The sequence below is a fragment of the Rattus rattus genome, chromosome 1, assembly GCF_011064425.1.
Source record: "Rattus rattus isolate New Zealand chromosome 1, Rrattus_CSIRO_v1, whole genome shotgun sequence".
Lineage (NCBI taxonomy): Eukaryota > Metazoa > Chordata > Mammalia > Rodentia > Muridae > Rattus > Rattus rattus.
This window is the reverse complement of record NC_046154.1, coordinates 158,842,656-158,866,554: the sequence shown is the minus strand read 5'-3', so window position 1 is coordinate 158,866,554 and position 23,899 is coordinate 158,842,656. Positions and strand designations below refer to the sequence as shown.

The 23,899-nt window shown below is 48.6% G+C and overlaps 1 protein-coding gene across 5 annotated transcripts in view; it reads left to right on the top strand.

The window, feature by feature from the left end:
* Nucleotides 1-23,899, top strand: part of Adamts10 (ADAM metallopeptidase with thrombospondin type 1 motif 10) — a 30,011-nt gene that overhangs the window by 189 nt on the left and 5,923 nt on the right. For 2 of the 5 annotated variants that reach the window (XR_004388799.1, XM_032910011.1), the window contains exons 2-17: nt 5,409-5,595; nt 5,775-6,121; nt 7,213-7,369; nt 8,573-8,790; nt 12,928-13,011; nt 13,115-13,260; nt 13,775-13,818; nt 13,950-14,055; nt 14,146-14,292; nt 14,434-14,575; nt 18,784-18,891; nt 19,176-19,321; nt 19,415-19,478; nt 20,446-20,548; nt 20,794-20,927; nt 21,010-21,133. Coding sequence is in view for 1 of the 5 variants with exons in the window: in XM_032910011.1 (XP_032765902.1) it covers nt 5,508-5,595; nt 5,775-6,121; nt 7,213-7,369; nt 8,573-8,790; nt 12,928-13,011; nt 13,115-13,260; nt 13,775-13,818; nt 13,950-14,055; nt 14,146-14,292; nt 14,434-14,575; nt 18,784-18,891; nt 19,176-19,321; nt 19,415-19,478; nt 20,446-20,548; nt 20,794-20,927; nt 21,010-21,133 (2,158 nt within the window). In the remaining 4 variants the exon portion in view is untranslated. Of the gene's footprint in view, nt 1-30; nt 52-93; nt 116-5,408; nt 5,596-5,774; nt 6,122-7,212; nt 7,370-8,572; nt 8,791-12,927; nt 13,012-13,114; nt 13,261-13,774; nt 13,819-13,949; nt 14,056-14,145; nt 14,293-14,433; nt 14,576-18,783; nt 18,892-19,175; nt 19,322-19,414; nt 19,479-20,445; nt 20,549-20,793; nt 20,928-21,009; nt 21,134-23,899 lie in introns of those variants that run through there. The other 3 variants (XR_004388797.1, XR_004388796.1, XR_004388798.1) reach the window with 3 other exon arrangements.

Genomic DNA, 23,899 nt, shown 5'->3' with positions numbered 1-23,899 from the left:
GGTCTGGGGACCCAGTTGGGCGGCGCAGTCACCGGAGTGCAGTGATTACAAGTGACTTTGTGTGTCTTGAGGACGAGATGTGCTGGACGGATCCCGTTGTGCGTGTGTTGCGTTGGTGCGGAATGTCCCTAAGTGTGTAGATACAGATTGCTTGCCTGTTTTGGGTTGGCACAAATTTGGGGCGGGGGTCGGGGTCAACTACGTCTCCAAATGGTTGTGTTTCTGTGGATTGTGTGTCCCTGTGGCTTTGAGCATCTGGGAGCGACTGGTGGGCAGATTGTTGAGCTGTGTTGAGTGTTTGCCTGAGTGAGGGTAAACTGTCATTTGCACTCAGAAAAGTGCCTGTTGTGCATGTTAATGCCAAGTGTGTCTGTCTCTGAATATTTGCATTTCTCTAGAGTGTTATTAGTGGAAATGCCTGGATGTATATGTGTCTGAGTTTGTAGGATTTGTTGGTCTCCCCTGCTATGAATGTGTAAAATTGTGCGTGTGTGTGTGTGTGTGTGTGTGTGTGTGTGTGTGTGTGTTGACTTCTGTGTTAAATGAGCATGTAGAAGCCCTAGGCCTATGGGTTGTTTTGGACTGTGTAATTGTTTGCACATAGGCCTCTGGTGTACATGTTTGTCTGGGTTTGTGGGTTGTCTGGGTGTCCATGTGGAAATACGTGTTTGTATATACATAGGTCTGGCGGTATGTAGTTGTGTGTGTTTGGGTTTAGTGAACCAGGCCTTCCTGCTGTTCAAGTGTGGTTGCCCTATAGAGTGTGATTGTGTGTTTGTGTGTCTGCCTATGAGAGTGGAGCTGGGCTGCCACTTACCCTCTTGGTCATCTAGACCACAGTACTCTGAAGCAAGGTGCCTCCTTACTAGGGAAAGACACACTTTAATTAACAGCTGGTTGGTGGTAATGGGGGTGGTGACCAGTCCAGCCCCTCCCTCTCAGGCCTCCTCTCTGGCTGGGCCTTTTGTCTGTGTTCTCCCAGCAGCCAGGCCAGATGTGGAATGCCTGGAGGAAGCCTGTTGCCACAGGCTGATGGCTGCCTGTACCTGGCCCTAGAAGCTCTGTCCCTCACTGAGAAGCCTCTGCCTCTTTAGCAGGGTTTCCCACATAGCCTGACCTAAAAAGGTCTAGGTGTGGGGTGCTGGTCCCTGTAGGATCCCAGGGATGGGATGGAGCCATAGTTTCCGGGAGGCATTTCCTCCTCCAGCACTTGCCCCTCCCCCAGGCTGGTGGCCTCTCTCCAGCCTGCTAGAGGAGGGGCTTGGGGGAAAGGGGCCAAGCCTAGGTACACAGAGAGAGAGCGAGCGAGCAGACAGATAGACAGACAGACAGACAGATATATAGATATAGATACCCATAGTGTAGATTAGATCCCTCTCTGTGGTCTTGTACCCAGCCAAACATGATACCCCTCTCAATTGTAACTCATCCTCAGATAGGCCTTATCTGCCCCAGACCTACTGACTTGTTTGTGGTCTCTCCCGTAGCCTCATCTTGGTATGTCTGAGAGCTGTGCCACTCCCACCAGTAGCTATTATATTGTGGGCAGGTGATGCCCCCCATCAGTCACGCAGTAGAATCCTTGTACCCCGCCTCTGATTGCTCCATCTGAGGCAGAAGCATCACATATCCTGTATGTGAGAGGGGGGACTCAAGACTTGACTTGGGGTGGGAGGACTTAGGCACCACAATCCAGTTCTACCCCTGCTAGGACTAGAGTGAGAAAAAGGGCAGAGGTTGGGAGGCTGGGTCCCCTGCCATTGCCTGAAGACGCTGCTACCTTAAGTGAAAGTGAGATGTTTAAGGCTGGAGGGGATCGTTCTCAGTCTTTCTAAGGTTCAAATATATTTAAAATATGTATTTATATAAATGTATACCTGTATGTGTTGGCATGAGTTTATGTGTACCGTGTTTATGTAGGTGCCCATGGAGACCAGAAGAGGGCATCAGATCTCCCGGAACCAGAGTCCTAAGTGGTCATAAACTGCCTAATATGGGTGCTGGGAGGGAGCAAAACTCAAGTCCTATGTAAGAGCATTAATCATTCTTAACTACTGGGCCATCTCTCGGTTTTCTGAGTCAATTTCAGATTTAGTTGAGGTTTCCGCAGAAGGAGTGATGGGAAAGAGGCAAGAAGGAAAAGGACCTTGAGGGGGTAGAAGATGTGAACGTTGAGAACTGAGAAAAGACGTAAGTCAAGAGGATTTTTACCAGGCCCGAGGAAGGGGTCAGAAGACTCAGCAAACTCTGAACTGCAGAAGCTCCTCTCAAGGAGGCTGGGGACATAGCTTAGAGGGCTAATTGGATCCCCAGGATTGTGAACCAGTTATGGTGGCATACACTGTCCTCAGCACATGGAAGGTGGGAGCCAGCACACCAGAAATTCAAGTTCTTAGCTCCACAAAAAGTTCGAGGTGAATCTGGGATACGTGAGATACAAACAAACAAATGAAACAAAACCGAACCTCGTTTACGGGTGGAGGGCAATGAGAAGATCAGCCTGCCCCATTCCCTTTGTACCCCTTCTGGCTTTGTCCCCTGCCCAGTGCCAGCTGTCAGAAGAATCCGTATACGTTCAACATTATACTAACTAGTGAGGCCTCTAGACGTGGGGGCTAAGAGGGCGGAAAGGAACCCACCACCCAACCCAGGACACACAGTGTAGCTGAAAAAGAAAACTGCAACTCCAAAATATCTGTGAGGGAGATGCTGTTACTGGAGGGATCCAAGCAGGAGTAGGGAATGTGACTTTCTCTGCTAGCATCTTGGAGAAATTCCGGCTTCTCTGCCTTCTGCCAAACTGCCCTGTTTGGGGATTGACTCTCAGACTTGGCTGGAATGCAATGAAAACAAGACTGTGTGATTAAGGGGGGGCTTGGATTTGTACAGAAGAGGAGGTGGAGGGTGGAGACCAGAGGGCAGGGAAGGGGCTTGGCAGAGCGGTTAGCCCAAAGCAGTGTCTCCAGCAGACTAGTCTGGGGCAGATGCCTGAGAAACAGGCCTGCCTGCAGGATTAACTCGCGTTAGGAAGGAGAAAGGATCTGAGGGCAGAAGCAGAATAAAGATGGCTCTGTGGATAAAGGAGCTTGCTGCCATGCCTGGAGACTTGAGATCAGCCCTCTGGCTGCACATGGGAGAAGGAGAGAGCCAGCTCTCAAAAGTTGTCCTCTGACCTCCATATACCCAGAATAAAGGAATGTTATTTTTTTAAAAATTAAAGAACAAGGCTAGGAATGTAAGGTGAAGGAAGGTTAAGCCTCTGAGAACATGTGATCACAATGTGGGAAGGTAACAGTGTACCTGCAAGCCAGGCATGGTGGTGGAGATGTTTGATCCCAGCGCGAGGGAGGGAGGTAGAGGCAGGTGTATCTGAGTTCAAGGCTAGCCTGGGCTACAAAGTGAGTACCAGGATAGTCAGATCAGTACAGACAGACCTTTTCTGGAAAAAAAGAAAGAAAACCAGAGGAGTGGAGGTCAAGGGGGAGATACCTGTAACCAGGGATCCATACCTAGATCCCAAGATGATGGAACTTGAAGGAAGCCTTGGAAGACCTTACTGCCTGCCTCGACTTTAATTATGGGCTGGAAATCATCCCTCACCATTGCCCCAGCTTTAAAGCGACCAGAGTTTTTGGTTTGGTTTTCAGGTTTGGTTAGTTTGCTCACTTTGTTTTCTAAGTTACATTTATTGTAGTGTTGGATTTTGCAGAATCTTCAAGGTTTCTCTTCCGTTTCGTTACGGATGTGTGTAGATGCGGGTGCCTGTGTGCCATCCTGTGCCTATGGACATCAAAGGATATGAATTAGTGTGTGGAGGGCGGAGGACACCTTTCGGGAGTTGGTTCTTTTTCCCTTCAAGATCTGGGGCGTAAGCTCAGGCTGCTCAGGCAAGCTTCCACGGCGAATGCTTTCACTCCCTGAGGCAGGTCACTGTCCACCTTCCCCACCTCTGATTTCGCAGTTCCCTAGCCTGGTACACCCTCTGTTCCCCCATGATTGGTTATTTTTTGTCCTTCAAACAGCTGGTTTCTCTAGGGAACATGTCACAATCTGAGACACCCTCTTTTCTCCACATCGACATGTCTGTCAGTCCCAGGAGCAAAGCTTCAGGACAGAAGACAGCACCTGCTGTCACGTGGGGAGCGGCACGATCATCTACTCTCAATCCAGCCCGGCCCAGGACATTCACTCGCCATTGAATGAATCTGATTTCTACCACAGTTTGCTTCATAACCGCGTCCATTTTCATCCCCTCTCATCTATACAAAGGGTGGTCTAGAATGATTAATTCTGGTCCCCTCTGAGGAGGAGACCTATTCTAAACATGAAACACACTAGTGTTCGTCTTAGTATTTTCCTGTTTGTATGACTAAATGCCCTGACAAAAGTAATTTAGGGGGGTTGGGGATTTAGCTCAGTGGTAGAGCGCTTGCCTAGGAAGCGCAAGGCCCTGGGTTCAATCTCCAGCTCCGAAAAAAAGAACCAAAAAAAAAAAAAAAAAAAGTAATTTAGGGGATAAAGGGCCTATTGTAGCTCATAGTCCAGGGGTACAGTCCATTTTGTTAGAGAAATCAGGTAGGCAAGAGCACCTTGAAGCATCTGGACGTATCCACTATGAGAAAGCAGAGACTCAAGCCCAGCTCCCTCCCTCTGTCTTTTAAAAAAATTACATTTATTGGTTTTCTCTGTGCGTGCATGTGTGTGCACATGCCTGTGTGCGTGCATGTGTGTCTATGCCCATGCTTGCATACATGCCTGTGTGTGTGTGAGTGTGTGTGAGTGCACATGCGTGTGTGCGCACATGCGTGCATGCCTGTGTGTGTGTGTGAGTGTGTCTGTGTGCACATGCTTGCGCGTGTGCATGCCTGTGTGTGTGTGTGTGTGTGAGTGTGTGCGTGCGATCATGCACACTCACCATGTTCCACAGCACAAATGTGGAATCAGAGGACAACTTGCAGTTCTCCCTGATCGCTGTGTGGGCTTAGAGGGTTGAACTCAGGTCGTCAGGCTTGGTAGCAAGCATCTCTACTCGCTAACACATCTCGCGGGCAGTAGCTCCTTTCCTCATGCCGTCCAGGATCCCTTGCTTGGGCATTACTCCTACCCACTAACAGAACCCAGTTAGTATTATCCCTGACAGGCACGTTCAGAGGCCTATCTCCCAGGTGATTCTAGATCATCTACAAGGTGGCCTCTTGTCCTCGTCCCTGTCCCTTCTGAGTGTGGACATGAGAGGGAGGAGGTGGGAGATAAGAACAAATACTAAAATCGTTCCGAAATCTTCTGATGGAAGTGTCTTGGTCATGGAGAGCTTGCAGGGCGCCCCTTTCAGTCTGGCAAGGGGCCCTGGCACTGGCTACGATGGGCAGTGGGATCAAGGCCCCTCCTGACTCAGTCTTTCTTCCCAGGGGACCAGTGATGCTGCCCAGACTGTGAACAGGGGAGGCAGCACTGTAGGGGCTGCCAGCAGCCGGGGCTGGGGAGAGACATGTGGACACGTAGCCCCTATGGCTTCTGCCTGCCAGATCCTCCGCTGGGCCCTTGCCCTGGGGCTGGGCCTCACATTCAAGGTCACGCATGCCTTCAGATCTCAAGGTAGGAACTGATTCAATGGTGTCAATTCAAAGGGAACAAGAAACTAAGGAAACCAATTGGTCCTGGAGAAAGAGAGAAGTCAGTGGGCTAGGGTTGGGGGAATTCATGGGTCGACTAGGTAACCTGGATGGCTTTGGCAGCAGGGACCCACGCCATTCTTCTTATCCTCTTTCCTATAGATGAGCTCCTGTCCAGTTTGGAGAGCTATGAGATTGCCTTCCCAACTCGAGTGGACCACAACGGGGCAATGCTGGCCTTCTCACCACCTGCCCTCCGGAGGCAGCGTCGGGGTGTAGGGGCTGCAGCTGAGTCCCGCCTATTCTACAAGGTGGCCGCACCCAGCACTCACTTCCTGCTGAACCTGACCCGAAGCCCCCGTCTCCTGGCAGGGCACGTCTCGGTGGAATACTGGACACGGGAAGGCCTAGCCTGGCAGAGGGCTGCCCGGGCCCACTGCCTCTACGCTGGCCACCTGCAAGGCCAGGCTGGTAGCTCCCATGTGGCCATCAGCACCTGTGGGGGCCTGGTGAGCTGAGGATTCTGGGAAGCAGGGATATGCCCACTTCCTTCTAGAAGTTAAGAAAAACACATGGTCAGCACAATGTAACAATCATAGGGTGTTTTAGAAGTCTTTCGAGCTGATCAGTCCTTTGAGAAGAAGCAAAAGATGTACTTAAAGGAAAATGTATAGACTTATGTAAGGCTGAAAGTAAAGGGACATGTGTTTCAAGAAGGTGGACAAAAAGCATAGCACAGTAAAGTCACTAGCAGTAGGGCCAATGGGGTGGCTCCATGGATAAAGGCACTTGCCATCTAGCCTTCCTCAAGTTGTCCTCTAGGTTCTATATATGTGCTGTGGCAAATGCACATCCACACACAAATAAATGGAGTAAGAACCCCCTTTTAAGGAATTAAGAAATTTAGGAGGGATTGAAGGAAGGAAAGCAGATATTGCAATTGAGCTTAAAATGCTCAATTTTTTTTTTTGGTTTGTTTGTTTGTTTGTTTTTGTTTTTAAGACTGAGACTGGGAGGTGGCTCAGTTAATAGAGTTTATACACAAGGAATTGACTTCAGGTCCCAGCCTGTGCACGCCTGTAACTGAAGGGCTGGGTGGTAGGTGGTGACAGAAAGACTCTGGAGGTCTGGATAGCCAGCCAGTCTAACCAGAATACAGCAAACCCCGGATTCAGTGAGAAATCTAGTCTGGAGGAGATAAAGCAGAGAGTGACAGGGGCTCCCATGTCCTCCTCTGGCCTGTGCACAAGTCCTCAGGCTTGTACACCTCTGCACACGCACGCACACATGACAGAATATAAACCAGATGTGAGCCGAGGCTTGCCCACAATCCCAAGCACCTGGGAGGTGAAAAGCAGGAGTTCTGAGTCATACTGAACTACGAGTAGTGAGTTTCAGGCCAGCCTGAACTACATAAGACCCCACCTCAGTGAAACAAAAACAACTAAACAAAAGAGGAGTTCAGTGGTAGAGTGTTTACGTTGCATGCAGAAGGCCTTAGCTTTGATTCCTAGTACTGAAAAGGGAAAGGGAGAATCGAAGTCATAGAGATGAGTCCAGGATACCAGAGCCTGAACTGAGCTTTCTGTCTCCCATCCAGCATGGCCTGATTGTGGCAGATGACGAAGAGTACCTGATTGAGCCCCTGCAAGGTGGACCCAAAGGTCGACGTGGCCCAGAAGAGAGTGGCCCCCATGTAGTATACAAGCGTTCCTCTCTGCGTCACCCCCATCTGGACACAGCCTGTGGAGTGAGAGGTACTCCTGTGCCTTTGGGGATGGGCAAGGAGGTTACATGACATTACTCCTTTGAGGCAGAGATAGGCAGCCAAGTCTCCCCACCCCAAAGGTCAGCTGGACACTGTATAATGGAGAGTGAGACTGCTGTGAGAGAACAGTGATTGAATTCAAGAGCTCCACTCACCTGCAGGCATGGGCTGTAGAGGATACAGATTCTAAGAGGATGGTGCTGCAAGGCAGTGGAGTGACCCACCATTGCTGTGGACAGCCGTCTAGCAGCTGTTGGGTGTTCAGGGAGGAAGCCATTCTTTACCAAGAATTATTGCCAGATCACACAGTTAACCTGCAGAATGGTCATAGCAGCCAAAAACGCCAACCAGAGCTAAGAGTTCAGTAGAAGAGTGCTACCAGAGTAGTAGAAGGCTCTACAAAACATGCACACACACACACACACACACACACACACAGAGGCTGGCTGATGCAGTTGGGATCCCTCTCCTCCTCTTTTGGTTGCCTTGTCCAGCCTTGATAGGAGGGTTTATGCCCAGTCTGATTGTATGTATCTTGTTAGGCCATGTTTGGTGGATATCCTTGGGTAGAAGGAATGGAGAAAGGGGTAACTTCGGTCAAGATGTAATATATGAGAGAAGAATAAAAGTTAAAAAAAAAAAAGGTCAGGCTGAGGAGATAAGTATGAAAGCCAACCAGAGTGCCTACCTTCACATCCCAGCATCCAGGCAAATATGTCAGGCCACCTAAAATCCCAGGGCTAGGGAGACAAAGACAGGTGATCCCCGGAGCAAGCTGGATAGCTAGACTAGATGAATCAGTGAGCTCCAGGTTCAAGTGAAGCCTTGCTTCCATAACTAAGGTTGAGAACAATATAAGGAAGACGCCCACTGTTAACCTCTGGCCTTCACACACACAGGCGTCAGCTGAAGAGCTTGGGCACTGTCTTAGGTTTTTACCGCTGTGAGTTCATTCAACCATGTTCACAACACAACCAGTGACTGTTGGTCATTTAGGGAGTGAAAGAATAGGAAAGCCATACGAAGCACACAAACTTATCACCCACATACTTGCAAAGTGGAGGAAACGCCATCTACCAAGGACATTGGGCAGAAGAGTCACCAGACACACAGCAGTTCTGTATGGCAGTTGTCAGGCAGTTCTGGGATCCACCAGCAATAGGTGTTCAGTGCCTCTACTCTGTTTCCCCAGATGAGAAACCATGGAAGGGTCGTCCGTGGTGGTTGCGCACCCTGAAGCCACCGCCTGCCAGGCCCCAGGGGAATGAATCTGAGCGAGGCCAGCTGGGCCTGAAGCGATCAGTCAGCCGAGAGCGCTATGTGGAGACCCTGGTGGTGGCCGACAAGATGATGGTGGCCTACCATGGGCGGAGAGATGTGGAGCAATATGTGTTGGCCATCATGAACATTGTAAGTGCCTCCCCCTTCCTAGGCATGGAGTCCTGAGGGCCTGTAGCTAGCCTCTAGGATGTCAAGGGAGGGGGTGTCACACCCTCACCCCTGATCTGCAACCAGGGGCCAGAACAATAAACCGGAAAAGGGAAGAGATCTGATAAAGCCACGAGCGATGGGCAGAAGCTTTGTACCAAAGGCCTAGGGACAGATGCTCTAGTGGAGGTGGCTTGCCTGGGCCTAATTTGCAGCTCGGTCCCCTTAAGCCAACCTTCCTAATACTGTGACCCTTTAATCCAGTTCCTTATGTAGTAGTGACCCCAACATAAAATTATTCCATTGCTACTTCACTGTAATTTTGCTAGTCATGAATCATAATGTAAATATCTGATATGCAAGATATCTGATGGGATCCCCCCCACCAAAGGGTGGCAACCCACAGGTTGAGAACTGCTGCACACGCCTTTGATCCCAGCACTCAGGAGGCAGAGGCAGGCAGAGCTCTGAGTTTGAGGCCAGTATGGCCTACAGAGCTAGTTCCAGGACGTCCAAGGCTACAGAAAGGAACTCTGTCTCAAAATAAAAACCAAACAAACAAACAAACAAAGCAGGTGGGCCAGTGAGATGCTTCAGCACATAAAAGTGCCTGCTGGCAAGCCTGAGGATCTGAATTCATTAATCCCCAGGATTCACACCATGGAAGGAGAAAACTGACTTCTGCAAGTTGTCCTCTGACTTCCCCCCCCCTTCATGCTATGGCTTAGGTGCACAAACACACACACACGCACACACACACACACACACACACAAATAATGAGTTTTAAAAAGAATGCTGGGCATCGTGGTACATGTTTGCAATCCCAACACCTGAAAGGGGGAGACAGGTAGGCAGATCCTTCAGGTTTGCTGGGTGGTCAGCCTTTCCCTTTCAGCAAGTTCCAGGTTCAGCAAGAGACCTTATCAGAAAAACAAGGGAGAGAGCAGCTGAGGAAGATGCTAGCTGTTAACTTCCGGCTACAACACACATCCGTACACAAGAATATACAGTGCCCATGCACACACTCGAACACACAGCCTGCAGGTACTCATTACAGTTAGCGATGCACCTTCACAGGCCCACATCTATCCATGCAGATAGAGGTGCATATCTACCTACATAAACACCTACCTACTCGTTTATACAGATAACCTCCTTGGCCAGAGGTAGTGGTGCATACCGTTAATCCCACCCTTAAAAGGTAAAAGCAGGAGGATCTGTGTGAGTCCCAGGACTACATAGTGAGACCCCAGCTCAGACAAAATAAGAAACAGATAGCTTCATCATTCCACGTTCAGACCTACAGTCAGCCCTTTGTAGTAGCAGTTGGTTCCCAGACCCTTATAAATGCCTCAGTCTCCCAGTGTTTATCTCCCACAGTAGATGATAGAGAATTTCACGTAACCTCTTCACATCCTCCCAAAGACTTTAAATCAGCTTTAGACAGTATTAGAGGACTTTATTAGACAGCATTAGTATTAGTCAGGGGAAAGTCTGTGTGTGTTTAGTACATATAATTTTGTGTGCATGTGGCCTATACGTGTATTCATATGTATACAGGTGTGTGTACTTCCATGTGCACATGCATGTCAAGGCCAGAGGCTGACACTGGGTGTCTTCATCAGTCACTCCCCATCTTTTCTTTTTTTCCAGTTATTATGTTGTATGTGTCAGTGTTTTGCCTCAATGTCTTTCTGCACACCGCGTGCATGCAGGGCTCTTGGAGACCAGAAGAGGGCACCACATCCCCTGGAAATGGAGTTACTGGTGTTTGGGGCTGCCGTGTGGGTGTTGGGGATCGAATCAGATACTCTAGAGCAGCCAATGCTATTAGCTCTTGAAGTGTCCCTTCAGCCCCTGCATCTTATCTTCTAAGGCAAGGTCTCTCTCACTGAACCTGTGGCTCACCAACTGGCTAGGCTGGCGGGCCCAGTGGTGAGCTCCAGGAAGCTGCCTGTCTTTGTTCCCTTAGCACTGCCACTATAGAAGTGTGTATTGGAAACCCAAACTCAGATTTTCGTATTTATACAGCAAGCATTTTACTGATTGAGCCATCTCCCCAACATGCAAATTTTTGTGAGATTTTTTTGTTTGTTTGTTTTCCTCCTTTCTCTCCTCCTTTGTCTCCTTCATTGGGGTCTCATGAAGTCCAGACTCAATTCTTTATGTAACTGAGACTAGCCTTGAACTGTTTTTCTTCCTAACTCTACCTCCCAAGTGCTGGTATTATCTGTGTGCCCATTGACTGATATATTTAGTCAGTACTTGGCTGAATCCAAGGGTTCAGAGTCCCGGGATACATTGTCGTGCTGTCTATACTCGGTTCCTGTACTGGAACTTGATTGAGGTTCTGTTCCTCCCTGTGCCTCCCCTGTTACCAGGATCTATAATAACTAGAATGCTGCCTGCTACAGAGGATGAAGGGTAATGGTAGAGCACACACCATATAGCAGGGTTTGAAGAATGAATTCTTGTTTCATTGAAGCAATAAAAGGAGACAAAGGCCAGCAAGATGGCTCCCAGGGTAGAAGTGCTTGCCAGCAAGCATGGTAACCAGAGTTCCCTCCTCTGGATCCACATGCCAGAAGGAGAAGACTGACTCCTAGAAGCTGCCTTATAAATTCACACATTCAAGATCATGCAAATACACACATATACACACACACTTTTTAAACATTTAAGACAAAGTTGAGCAGACTAATAAATGACACACACAGTCTGACAGCACCGTCTCTGTGTTCTGTCCCAGCCCCACATCTTTTGTTCTGGCTTTCAGAGTTTCCTAAAACTTGCGAGGCTTCCTGGGGATTTCTAGTAGTTAAGGATAGCCCAAGGAAGCCTCCCAAGATTCCTGCACCGCCTGCTCTCCATCACCTGGGTCCACTTATACTGTGGCCACTCCTCTTCCTACCTGCCCGCTTCTCCGCCATCTCCGCCTCTCTTGCTTCCACCTTTCGGTAGTGATGCTTACATTGGTACCTTCAGACGGCAGAGGAGTAAGGACACGTGCACATCCTTCATGCAACCGATGGGCAGATAGGGAGAGGACAAAAAGGAGATTTGGAGGACAAGTAGAGAAAACCTGAGGTAGGACAGAGAGCGATGTGCTGCAAACAATAAAGACTGGAACCTCACGGACGGCACCACCCGCCGTGCGCCCTGCCTGCCATCTGGACATCAGCGCTCTCACCTTTGAGGCGTGAGGGAAAATAACTGCTAAGGCAGCACGGTTACCTGGCACCCAGCACACAGTCGCTGCCCCAGGAAAACTCCCATCTCTGCTTTTGCTCTTTAGTTTCGAGGCAGAGGAGCATGTGCATGCAGCTGTGAAAGGCAGAGGTTGGCCCTGGTGTCTTCCTCAGTGGCTCTCCACCTTTTTATATGTATAGTTTTTATTTATTCCTTGAGAACTCCATGTGTGTGTACGGTGTGTTCTGATCATATCCACCTTCTACTCTTTTTCTCCCACAACTCCCCCACCCATATTTCCCCTACCATGTCTCCCTCCCAATCTAATTTCATGTACTTTGTTTTTTCTTTTTGAGACAGGGTCCCCCTATGTATCTCTCCTTAGCTGGCCTGGAGCACAGCCTATAGACTTGGCTCACCTGGATCTCTGTCTCCACCTCCTGAGTGCTGGGTTTCCCAGATCATTTTTTGGAGGGTTAGGTTTTGTTGTTTTCCTTTATCATACTAAGTCCAACTAATGCCTTGGGGAAAGACATCAACCAGAGACACATCCCTGAAGAAAACTGCTCCTCCCTCCCCCAAGAAATCATTAATTAGCAATAGTTCCTCGGCTAGGAGTGGTGTTTCATGCCCCTCCTTCATTGTTCTCTACCTTACATTTTGAGAGAGGATCTCTCACTGAACCTGGAACTTGTAGATTCAGCTAACCTGACTGGCTAGTGAGGCCCCAGAGTTCCACCTGTGCTGGGACCACAGATGGGCGTGTGCCCTGCACCTGTTTTTTTGGTTTGTTTTTAAATGGGTAATTGAACTCAGGTCCTCACACTCGCATGGCAAGTCCCTTACCAATTGAGCCGTCATGACTATTCTGTCTTTCACTGTTCTGGGCTCCTCTTAAGACTCGGTCTCTCTTGTTTCTTGGAGGTCAGGTTGCCAAACTTTTCCAGGACTCGAGTCTGGGAAACATCGTCAACATCCTCGTCACTCGCCTTATCCTGCTCACAGAGGACCAGGTGGGGATCTGGGGTGTGTCTCACCCTTTCTCTGTCCATACCGTTGTTGCCTGATGGCTTCAGAGTGGCAGGGCACCCATGACCTCAACCTTCCCATCCCCAGCCCACCCTGGAGATCACCCATCATGCTGGGAAGTCACTGGACAGCTTCTGTAAGTGGCAGAAATCCATCGTGAGCCACAGTGGCCATGGCAACGCCATCCCAGAGAACGGTGTGGCAAACCATGACACAGCTGTGCTCATCACACGGTAAGGAGCAGAGAGGACTCCAGGACTGAGGCCAATGGAGCAAGTAGAGAAGGGGTCATCAGAGTCCAAGAAAGGGGAACAATTGCCAGTGGAAGATAGAAAGGGTTAGGAACCTTTAAGGAGCCAAGGAGAAAAAATGCTGAGAACCTGAAAACGTGAGGTAACATTTGAGCCCTGACCATGCAGCTATTAATTCCATTCAGTCACTTGATCAGTCATGTACTGTCAGCATCCTCAAGATTGGCTAATTGGTCCCAATGGGAGCACAGCATAAGGCTTAGGCAAGACTCAATCCTCAGAGCCAGTCAAGTTATTTTCAACTCAGCACTAAAGGATGAAAGGTCAAGAGGTCGAGTTCATCCAGGGCTACAAAAGACCTTGTCGTTCACACAGGTGCACACTTACACGCAAACACACACACTCCCACCTGTTCTTGTCAGCTACGCCAAAACCGAGGCCTCTGGCATCAGCCAAGGAGGCCACCCAGCCAACTCACTGCCATCTGTTTCCACAGCTATGACATCTGCATCTACAAGAACAAACCCTGCGGCACTCTAGGTACTGAGTCCTGTTGGGTGCAGGCACCACGGAGGGTGGCCTTGACCCTGGGGTGAGACCTCCCATGGTGGATAGAACCTAGCCTGCACTGCCTTAGGTCCCTTGACCCACCCCACATTCCCATTTCCCAGGCCTGGCCCCCGTGGGTGGAATGTGTGAGCGTGAGAGGAGCTGCAGCATCAATGAAGATATCGGCCTGGCCACAGCTTTCACCATTGCCCACGAGATCGGGCACACGTGAGGCCAGGGGACACAGGATAGGGGAGGATAAGAGAATCTGGGTTGGGTTCCCTTAGTGCCTGGCAGAGCTGATACCTCTCTCCTCAGATTCGGCATGAATCACGATGGTGTGGGAAACGGCTGCGGGGCTCGAGGTCAGGACCCTGCAAAGCTCATGGCTGCCCATATCACCATGAAGACTAATCCATTCGTGTGGTCATCATGCAGTCGAGATTACATCACCAGCTTTCTGGAGTGAGCGTGGGCCCCATGACCTACTAGGCGGGGCACAGACATGTTGGGAAAGCTGAGTCCATCGCCATACCTAGCTGGTATAACCCTGAGGTCATGGCCTTGCGGCCCCTTGGCATGACAGCTGTTTTCTTCTAATCACAGCTCGGGCCTAGGGCTTTGCTTGAACAACCGGCCTCCCAGACAGGACTTCGTGTACCCAACGGTGGCTCCTGGCCAGGCCTATGATGCTGATGAGCAGTGCCGATTCCAGCATGGAGTCAAATCGCGTCAGTGTAAATACGGGGTAGAGAGAGCCTTCCTGCTTTCCTTCCTGGGAAGGGGAGGTGACCCAAGGGTGGGAAGTTTCACTGGACACCCTCCTGGGGAAGCAGAGGGACAGGACAGCAGGGAATGGGATGAAATGAACTCCCTGGTTCCTGTAGGGATGCAGGAGGACCAAAGCATGTGGAATATCATGCCAAGCAAGCCAACAAAGATTGAGAATAAGAATACAGTTTTGAGCTTGGGGAAGAGACTCAGTCAGGAAGGGGTTCGCTTTGTAAGCCTAAGGTATGATTGACAGAACCATATATAAGCTTGACGTGGTGGTGAGTGTTTACAAACCAGGCTTTGGAGAAGCAGGGGTCTGTAGATTCCTGGGGCTGGCTCACTGGCTGGCCAGCCCACTTGGTCAATTTCAGAGAAGGAACAACAGCCAAGGTTGACCTCGGGCCTTAAGGTGCATGTGTATTCAAATGCCTGTGCACGTGTATTCACATATTTGCACACACTTGCACACATACACAGTAGGATGGCTTATATGTCTGGACAACTAATTTGAGGGCTTGATTAGAGTGCCCCGTAAAGGCCACTTGTGGGCTGCAGCAATATGTGGGTTCTAAGACCTCCAACTAGTTAATTATGAGCAACGTATGCAGATTCCTGGTGAAATGGTTTCCCTAGAAATGGGGCTACTACTTCACTTGCCAATGACCTGGAGAGAACCTTCCAGGGACTCTGACCAACTCCCTTACCTTCCCTGAGGCTCAGACGCAAAGTTTCATCTTGGCATCAGTAAATAAGCTAGGGCAGGGTCGTGTGTGTTGGGGTTGATGGGGAGGCGCACATCTTTAATCCCAGCACTCAGGAGGCAGAGTGGACCTCTGCGAGTCTGAAGTCAGTCTGCTCCTCTGACTTCGTAACGTAACAAATTCCAGGCCTGACAGTGCTATATGCAATGAGAACCCATCTCAAAAATAGGAGCTAAGTAACTGGGAAGAGAACTCGGTGTTAAGAGCACTTGCTACATAAACACACGTGTCTGAGTTCAAAATTCAAGCACCCACATGAATCCCTAGTACCCCTAGTGCTGTGGTGGGGTAGACAGGCTACTGGGACTTCCTAGCACTTCATGCAGTGAGAGACCATGTCTCAAGGGAATGAGGCAGAAAGAGGTAAAGTGACACCAGAAGAAAAAGAAGTGAGTTGGGATGCAGAGGACCCCACTCCCAGCTTTCCCTCCCCACCCCTGGAAGCTGAAGATCTGCTGGCTTCCTGTGTTGGTAACAGTTCAGCCAGTTAGCCCCTCCTCTGCCCAGCTCCATCATTTCCTTAATCACACTCTGATCTACTTCAGCCTTAGTCCTAGTGAGCCCAGCCCAGTTCTAACCTTCCACACTCTCCACAGGAAGCCTCTGCATTTACATAGCTATTCCCAAGATTGGTGCAAAAGAGGCCAGATGGCCATCAAACTGCTCCTCACTTCCTCTCACCAAGAAAACCCTGAAGCAAGCAGTATTTTGACATATTTACTTTATTTCTTTTTTAAGACAGGGTCTCAGCTTTCCTGGAATTTGCTATGTAGACTAGGCTGGCCTCATCCTCACAGAGATCCACTTTCTGGGATCAGCCATCTGTGCCACTGTGCACTGCCAGACATTTTTACTCTTGCCCCACCCCAACCTTAATTTTGCTGGTCACCCCAGCACCTTCTAAGGAACTCTGGGCCCACCTGTGAATGTCTTCTGTGTCTTGGAACTTAACGAGGATGATAGTAGCTGATGCTTACTGAGAATTTCCTATGTACCAAGCATGTGGTATATATAATCTCATTTAAACTTCCAATAAACAGTATCCCAAGCAATAGATGAAGAGATGGGGCTTCAAGAGGGTAGCGTGTGTGTGTGTGTGTGTGTGTGTGTGTGTGTGTGTGTGTGTGTGTGTGTGTGTGTGTGTGTGTGTGTGTGTGTCTGTGTGTGTCTGTGTGTGTGTGTCTGTGTCTGTGTATATATCTACATGTGTACAAGCCTGCCACAATTGTAAGAACACAAACTGTTATACTTTGAACATAGATTTCTCTTTTAAGTCAACATTTTGCTTCAGCGTTGAAAATTTTCCTTTATATATTATATGGAAGGCATACATACATGTGGAAGCCAAAGAATTGCCTTTGGGAGTCAGATCTCCTGCCATAGGTTCCAAGAATCAGATTCACGTCATCAGGGTGGTTTTACCTACTGAGCCGTCTTGCCAGCTTAGCTATGTTTGTCTCTATCGCCCAGTCTCTTTTACATTTATTTGTATTAGTTATGTGTTTGTGTGCATGTGTATTTATATACATAGAACTGTAGAGGCCAGACGAGGAGCATCAGATCCCTCAGAGCTGGAGTTGCTGGTGTTTGTGAGCTGGGACCCAAACTCTGGTCCTCAAAATAAGCAGCGAGTGCTGTTAACCGCTAACCCATCTCCTTACACCAACATCCCACGCCTAGGCGATTCCATCTCCATATTTTACTTATGCTTATGTGATGAATACTTTATTGACTGAGCTATTTCCCCAGACTCTGAATCTTTTATTTTTGAATAAAACTTATTCCTGACATAGTAAAAATCATTAACTACATGGAAACTGGTTGATAGGAGTTAGGCTGAGTTGGTATTGTGCTTGCCTAGCATTTATGAAGGCTGGATTCTATCTAAGCACATTTGAGGTAAAAGGTCAGAAGTTTAAAGTCATCCTTGGCTACATAGTCTGATGAAGGCTACCCTGGGATACAGACAATCCTTGCTAGAGAATTAGAATAATTGTGTGTAGAGTTTAATTCCTGGTCTAGCATTATCTGTGTTGTTATCCAGTCAGAGGACATTTATATAAGCTGTCTCATTGATATTGTCAGAAAATGGGCCTAGATAAGGGCTGTGAATTCCAAGTCAGTACAAAGTTGAAATCTGGAGTAGCCTAGGAGTTATTACATGTACAACAGTGTCTCCTTGTGAAGCAGAGGTCAAAAGCAGGGCTGGAATAAGTACATCTTAAGGAGTGTCCGAAATGGGGTTGAAGCTGAAGTGGTTTCATATTTTTATACATGGCCATGAAAATACAAGTCGGGTAAAGACAGAAAACATGGCATGTCTCTGTGAGGGGCAGAAATCAGGTACTCTCTAGAGAGAACTGTTGTTTAAAGAGTGCTTTTGAAATGTGTGTACAGGTATCTCTTCAGCTGACCCTAGAAGGGTACCTACTTATAACCATTGCTTAGTTCAAATCCAGATCTTCAAATCCAAGTCTCTCATCAGCCTGGAACTCAGGGATTGACTTGGAAGGGTTTTATTCAGAGAGGATGGCAGATGAATCCTTGGATGGAATGATTCTGAGAGGGTAGGAAGTAGGCTACAGTGAAATTCCACTGTGCCTGATCCTGGTGAGGCTTCTCTCCAGGGATACTAACCTTGACCTAAAGAGTCAAAACACCTTTCTGGGACTGCTTCAGTTTTGTACAACAAATAAATGACCTGAGCCAGCCCAAGCAGGACTCAGAGGAAGTAGAGGAATGACCCCACAAATCCTACCTGGTCTTGAACCTGCCATGCTTTTTATCAGCTGAAAAAAACTACGAATGAAATTCTTGTCCTGTGCCAGCCCTGACTTTTCACATTGTTCTCTCCTGCGTTGCTTCACTGGCCCCCAAAAGTGAAAATCCCTGCTGTCTTCCATGGTAGGCCCCAGATTTGGGAAGAACCTGAAGTCTGTAAAATTCATTGTCCATTTCAAAGATCTGGGTTAGACTAGGCTGTAAGTGGTGTGACACCTAGCTAGTGACTTTTCCTCTTTTCTGTCATAATACATTTATTTATTTTGGGCGTGTTTATTCCACAACATGTGTGTGGAGGTCACAGGACAGTCTCAGGGGTCGCTCCCTCCTTCACCATGTGGATCCTAGGGATGGAATTCAGGTCTTCAGGCTTGGCACAAGTGCCTCTACCTGATGAGCCATCTTCATGTCCCTGAGGGATGCTATCTTTCCACAGCATGGTTTTCTTGCACCAAAATAAATATCAGAATGCTCAAAGGAGGCTTTGTAGCAAATATAAACCGTTCTATACACACTGACAAAAGAGAAGCATCAGGCCATGATCCCAAAGGGGGGTCATTAGGACCCAGGAAAGTGCTGGGTCCCCCAAGGCATGCCTGTGAGATGACAATGCGCCTGAGCGGTCTCTTCCACTCTGCAGGAGGTCTGCAGTGAACTGTGGTGTCTGAGCAAGAGCAATCGGTGCATCACCAATAGCATCCCAGCTGCTGAGGGAACACTGTGCCAAACACACACTATCGACAAAGGGGTGAGCACCAGCCAACAGCTTTCCCCGGGCCCTGCCTGCCCCGCCTGAGCCCACACCCCTCATATTTGTTTAAAAGACTGTGGTGATTCAAGCTGTCTTGCAGTATATCAGACTCCCTGCGCTCAGATCCAGCCTTTCCTCATGTCATACACCCCCATTCCAGAGTGGACTGCACCTGTAATTTGGGGGATGTTGACAAAAGAGAAGCACTGAAACCAGAGCTCTGTAAAGTCACACTCCTCCCTTTCCTCTCCTTCCCTCCTCCTCTCCCATCTTTTCCCCAGTGGTGCTACAAACGAGTGTGTGTCCCCTTTGGGTCTCGACCAGAGGGTGTAGACGGGGCCTGGGGCCCATGGACTCCATGGGGTGACTGCAGCAGGTCATGTGGCGGTGGTGTGTCATCTTCCAGTCGTCACTGCGACAGTCCCAGGTCAGCCCTTGAGACCCTCTCCCAACAGTGAGGCAACCTTCAACCTCATCGCCCACTGCCTCATCTCTCTCCATTGTCCGCTGCTTCTTCCAGGCCAACCATTGGGGGCAAGTACTGTCTGGGCGAGAGACGGAGGCACCGGTCCTGCAACACCAATGTGAGTTTTCCAAGGAACCCTTCAAACTCCATGGTCCTGTCCCAGCCAACCTTCATTGCCTTCCCTGTCTATCTATCACCCTACCTCTACGCAAGCACCTCCCTTGTCATCTAGTCTTCAAACTGTTTCACCATACAAATAAGCTCCCTTAAAATAATTACCCTCACTCTTGCCACCCACTCCAAATACAGTGTCTTCACTCTTCTCAGTTCAGTTACCCTCAGAATCCAGCCCCGGCTCACTGCCATCCATCAAAGCCTGATTGAGCTTGCTCTCACCTCTCACCCAGGTTCTCTCTCCTTTTGAAGTCCATTTTGAGTGTGTTGCCCTCTGGAGCTTCCTACTTGCTTCCTCCTCAAATATTGGAGTTCCTTTTGGTTGAGGATGGATCCATTACCTAATGATGAAGATGTTTAGGTGTGCAGGCCAACGAACCAGAGGAAGGGATGCTCAGAAGTCAGGAATGGGCAGTGGCCTTTGAGGTCCCCTGTGTAGGAATTATCAGAGCATTTCTCTGCCCCTCACATTAAAAAAGAACTCAGTATTTGCTCCGAAACCACCTCTATCTTATACCTCCTGTCTCAAGAAAAGTATGAACTCAGGACCCAGGCATCTACCTCCAGCTCAGACTTAATATCACCCATTTCACATATCATAAGCCAGGTATGGTGGTACACACCTGTGACACTGGCACTTGGAGGCAGGAGGATTACAAGTTTGGAGTACAGTACAGTAAGAGCCTGTCTCAAAAATAAATACACAGGGGCTGGGAAGATGGCTTTAAAGTGCTTCAAACAAGAACACAAACACAAATATTCACATATTCACAAAACATTTCCTATGTGCCTTCATAGCTCCAGTGGACACCATCCATTCTCACCTGGACTCCTGCCTCTAGCCTCATTCATTTGACTCATGCCACTCAAAACAACAGGTCTTTGCCCTAATTTCTTCATACCTGCCCCAGGACTGTCCACCTGGCTCCCAGGACTTCAGAGAAATGCAGTGCTCTGAATTTGACAGTGTTCCTTTCCGTGGAAAATTCTACACATGGAAGACATACCGAGGAGGTGAGTGAACCTCCCAGAGGCTGTAGGAACACTGAGTACAACAGCAGTTGGCTTAGAGACTCATGGAGCCCTCATCCTCTGCCCAAGGAAACAGTTGTCCTTGATACAACTCAGTGGTGCTTTGTATGTAGGGAAACTTCCCTGTTCCCTCTGTCCATGGAGTCTGGGGTCTGTCGCTCTTGTCCCCTCAGGCAGGGAGCTCCAGGGTGACCTGGCTCCAAGTCTGATGGGGCCATGCCCCCCAGGGGGCGTGAAGGCCTGTTCGCTGACTTGCCTAGCAGATGGCTTCAACTTTTACACGGAGAGAGCAGCAGCTGTGGTGGATGGAACACCCTGCCGCCCTGACACAGTGGACATTTGTGTCAGTGGCGAGTGCAAGGTAGAGGAAGAAAAAGAGGTTGGGGAGATTAGGGGCAGACACTCCATGATACCATCAACACAACCACTGTCTTTCTATACAGCATGTGGGCTGTGACAGGGTCCTGGGTTCTGATCTCCGAGAGGACAAATGCAGAGTGTGTGGGGGTGATGGCAGTGCCTGTGAGACCATTGAGGGGGTCTTCAGCCCAGCTTTGCCAGGAACTGGTAAGAGTACTTCCCTCTACATCCCTCTTGTGACTGGGATCAGAGTTAGTCTTATCATAGTCACCAAAACCAGTAACTCCTTGATGTGGGGATCCTGTGGGATCTGAATTATAGTAAGGGTCCTGAGAACCCACAAAAGTCCTGGGAATACAGAATTGCCTTAATTTTCTTGTTGAGACAAAATACCTCACCAGAAAGAGAGAGAGAGACAGACAGACAGACAGACAGACAGACAGACAGACAAAGAGAGACAGACAGACAGAGTGAGAGAGTGTGTGCTGTGTGTGTGTGTGTGTGTGTGTGTGTGTGTGTGTCTTGCAGTTTGAGGAGACATAATGCATCATGATGCTTAGCTTTAAAAAAAAAAAAAATCACATACAAACATGCCCAGAGACTTGTCTCCGAGGTGAATCTAGATACTGTGAAGTTGGCAATCAGTGTTATCCAATCACAATCATAATTAGGAAGGGCCTTAGCTACTGACTTGGAATCTGGCATATGAAAATTCATATGAGTTGGGACTGTGGATCTCTCCTCCATCATCCTCAGGGCTTCAGGGTGGTGCAAGGAGGTCATTTTCTATCCTGTGAGTCTAAGGGGCTGGGGAGCTCTCTGTACCAGTAGAGGTCTTACTATCAGAGAACCAAGAAGACATTCAGAACACCCTTTTCAGCTTGTGTTGAGAAAGAGCACTCAGGAGTAGGGGATGAGATAGGGTTCTAGAAGGATGAAGCTGATAGTATTGCCAGAGTCATTGTGGCCAGATCATCCAGGATTGGCAGAAACCACAAAGGATGAGTTGCAGAATGTATGTGTTACTCTCCAGGCTGGGTTAGATTAGAGATGGTTTGCTTGATGGCTTGGTTTAAGACTCGAACACTGCCCTGGGCAGTGGTGGCACACAACTTTAATCTCAGCGTTTGGGATGCAGAAGCAGATGGATCACTGAGTTACAGGTCAGCATGGTCTACAGAGTGAGTTCCAGAACAGCCAGGGCTACACAGAGAAACCGTGTCTTGAAGAAAAAAGAAAAAGAAAAAGAAAAAGACTAAGACTTCTAACCTGAGGAAATGCTCAATCAGTAAAGGGTTTGTTGTGTAAATGTATCAATACCTGATATTGATCTGCAAAGCCTACATTTAAAAAAAAAAAATCTGGGCATGGGTCAGGCAGCCTAATGAGTAAAAGTACATACCTCAAAGACCGACAATTTCCAGAACCTAAGGTGGAAGGAAAGAACTAGCTCTTGGCGTGTGTGTGATCCTGATCTACACCTACACACACACACACCCAGAGAGAGAGAGAGAGAGAGAGAGAGAGAGAGAGAGAGAGAGAGAGAGAGAGAGGAGAGAGGCAGAGAGAGAGAGAGAGAGAGAGAGAGAGAGAGAGAGAGAGAGAGAGAGAGAGAGAGAGAGAGACTAGATTACACTATAGCCTAGATTCAGGTTTGGGGTAATTAGGGTGCAAAAGGTAAGAGAGGTGCTGTAAACCTGGCAGATCAAGGGGAGCCTAGGAGCGAAGTGAGAAAAGTGCTGGGGAGATGGCCAGCTTGGTCAGTAACACATGCTTGACAAAGGAGAATAAGGACATGAGTTTGATCCCCAGTGCCTATACAAATCCTAAGCAACGGCATGTGCTTGTAATCATAGCTCTGGGGGGGTGGAGTTAGGAGGAGCCCTGATCTAGCCAGCCAACCTCGGCTAATCTAGAAGTACTCGGTCCTCGTGAGTAACGCTGCCTCAGAAGTCAAGGTTGGGGCTGGCAGGTGACTGTTTTTATAGTGAATCAAGCTTTGTCCCCAGCACCCACATCAGGTGTCTCATAACCACCTGTAAATTCAGCTCCAGAGGATCTGATGCCATCTTCTGGTACACACACACACACACACACACACACACACACACACACACACACACTTAAAAATACATTTTTGTAGAGTCTCATTGTGTAGCTCTCACTGTCCTGGAACGACCGCGCGGGACACTCATGTAGACCAGTCTAGCCTAGAACTCATAAAGACTCACCTACTTCTGCTTCCTGAGTGCTGATATTAAAGACATCTGCCATTACCCCAGGGGGAAAAAAATTAGAACCAAGAGTTAAGTCAAGGATTTTTTTTTTTACGTAAGTAATAAGTAAATTTTAAAATTTAAGCTTAAAAGAAAAAATATATGGCTCCTGAGGAACAGTTCCCGGAGGCTGAACTCTGACCTCCACATGCACACATACATGGACCTAAAAACGCATGAACACATAAAAACATACAGCAAAGATAAAAGATAGAATAAAACTTAGATTTAGAAGTTAGAGGACAGGGTGTCTGCCATTCATGATTCTGGGATGTGCACTAGGGAAGAGTCCGTGTAGACATCCAGGTGACCAGGATAGGCAACAAGCTGTCCGTAAGGAGATAAGTTGGGAGAAACAAAAAAGACACTGGGTTAGGAGACAGGGAGAAGCCATCAAAGGACATTGGAGTAATAAGAGAACAGGGAAAGAGAGATGAAAGACTGAGGCATTCTAAGGCCTAAGAGTACCTGATCTCTGCCAACCCCTGGAGTGCCCCCAGCACCCTGATGGTAGGATATTGACTAGACTAGGAAGCAGAAATACAGCCCAAAGGGAACGAGATTGCAGAATCCCATACAGGACAATGTGGGGGTCCAGGCACAGAAGCTAAGAATCTTGAGAGCATGGGTGAGCAGAGACGTAGTGGTCACAGCTAGGCAGTCAATAGTGGTGCCTCATGGAAGACCAAGTCTGACA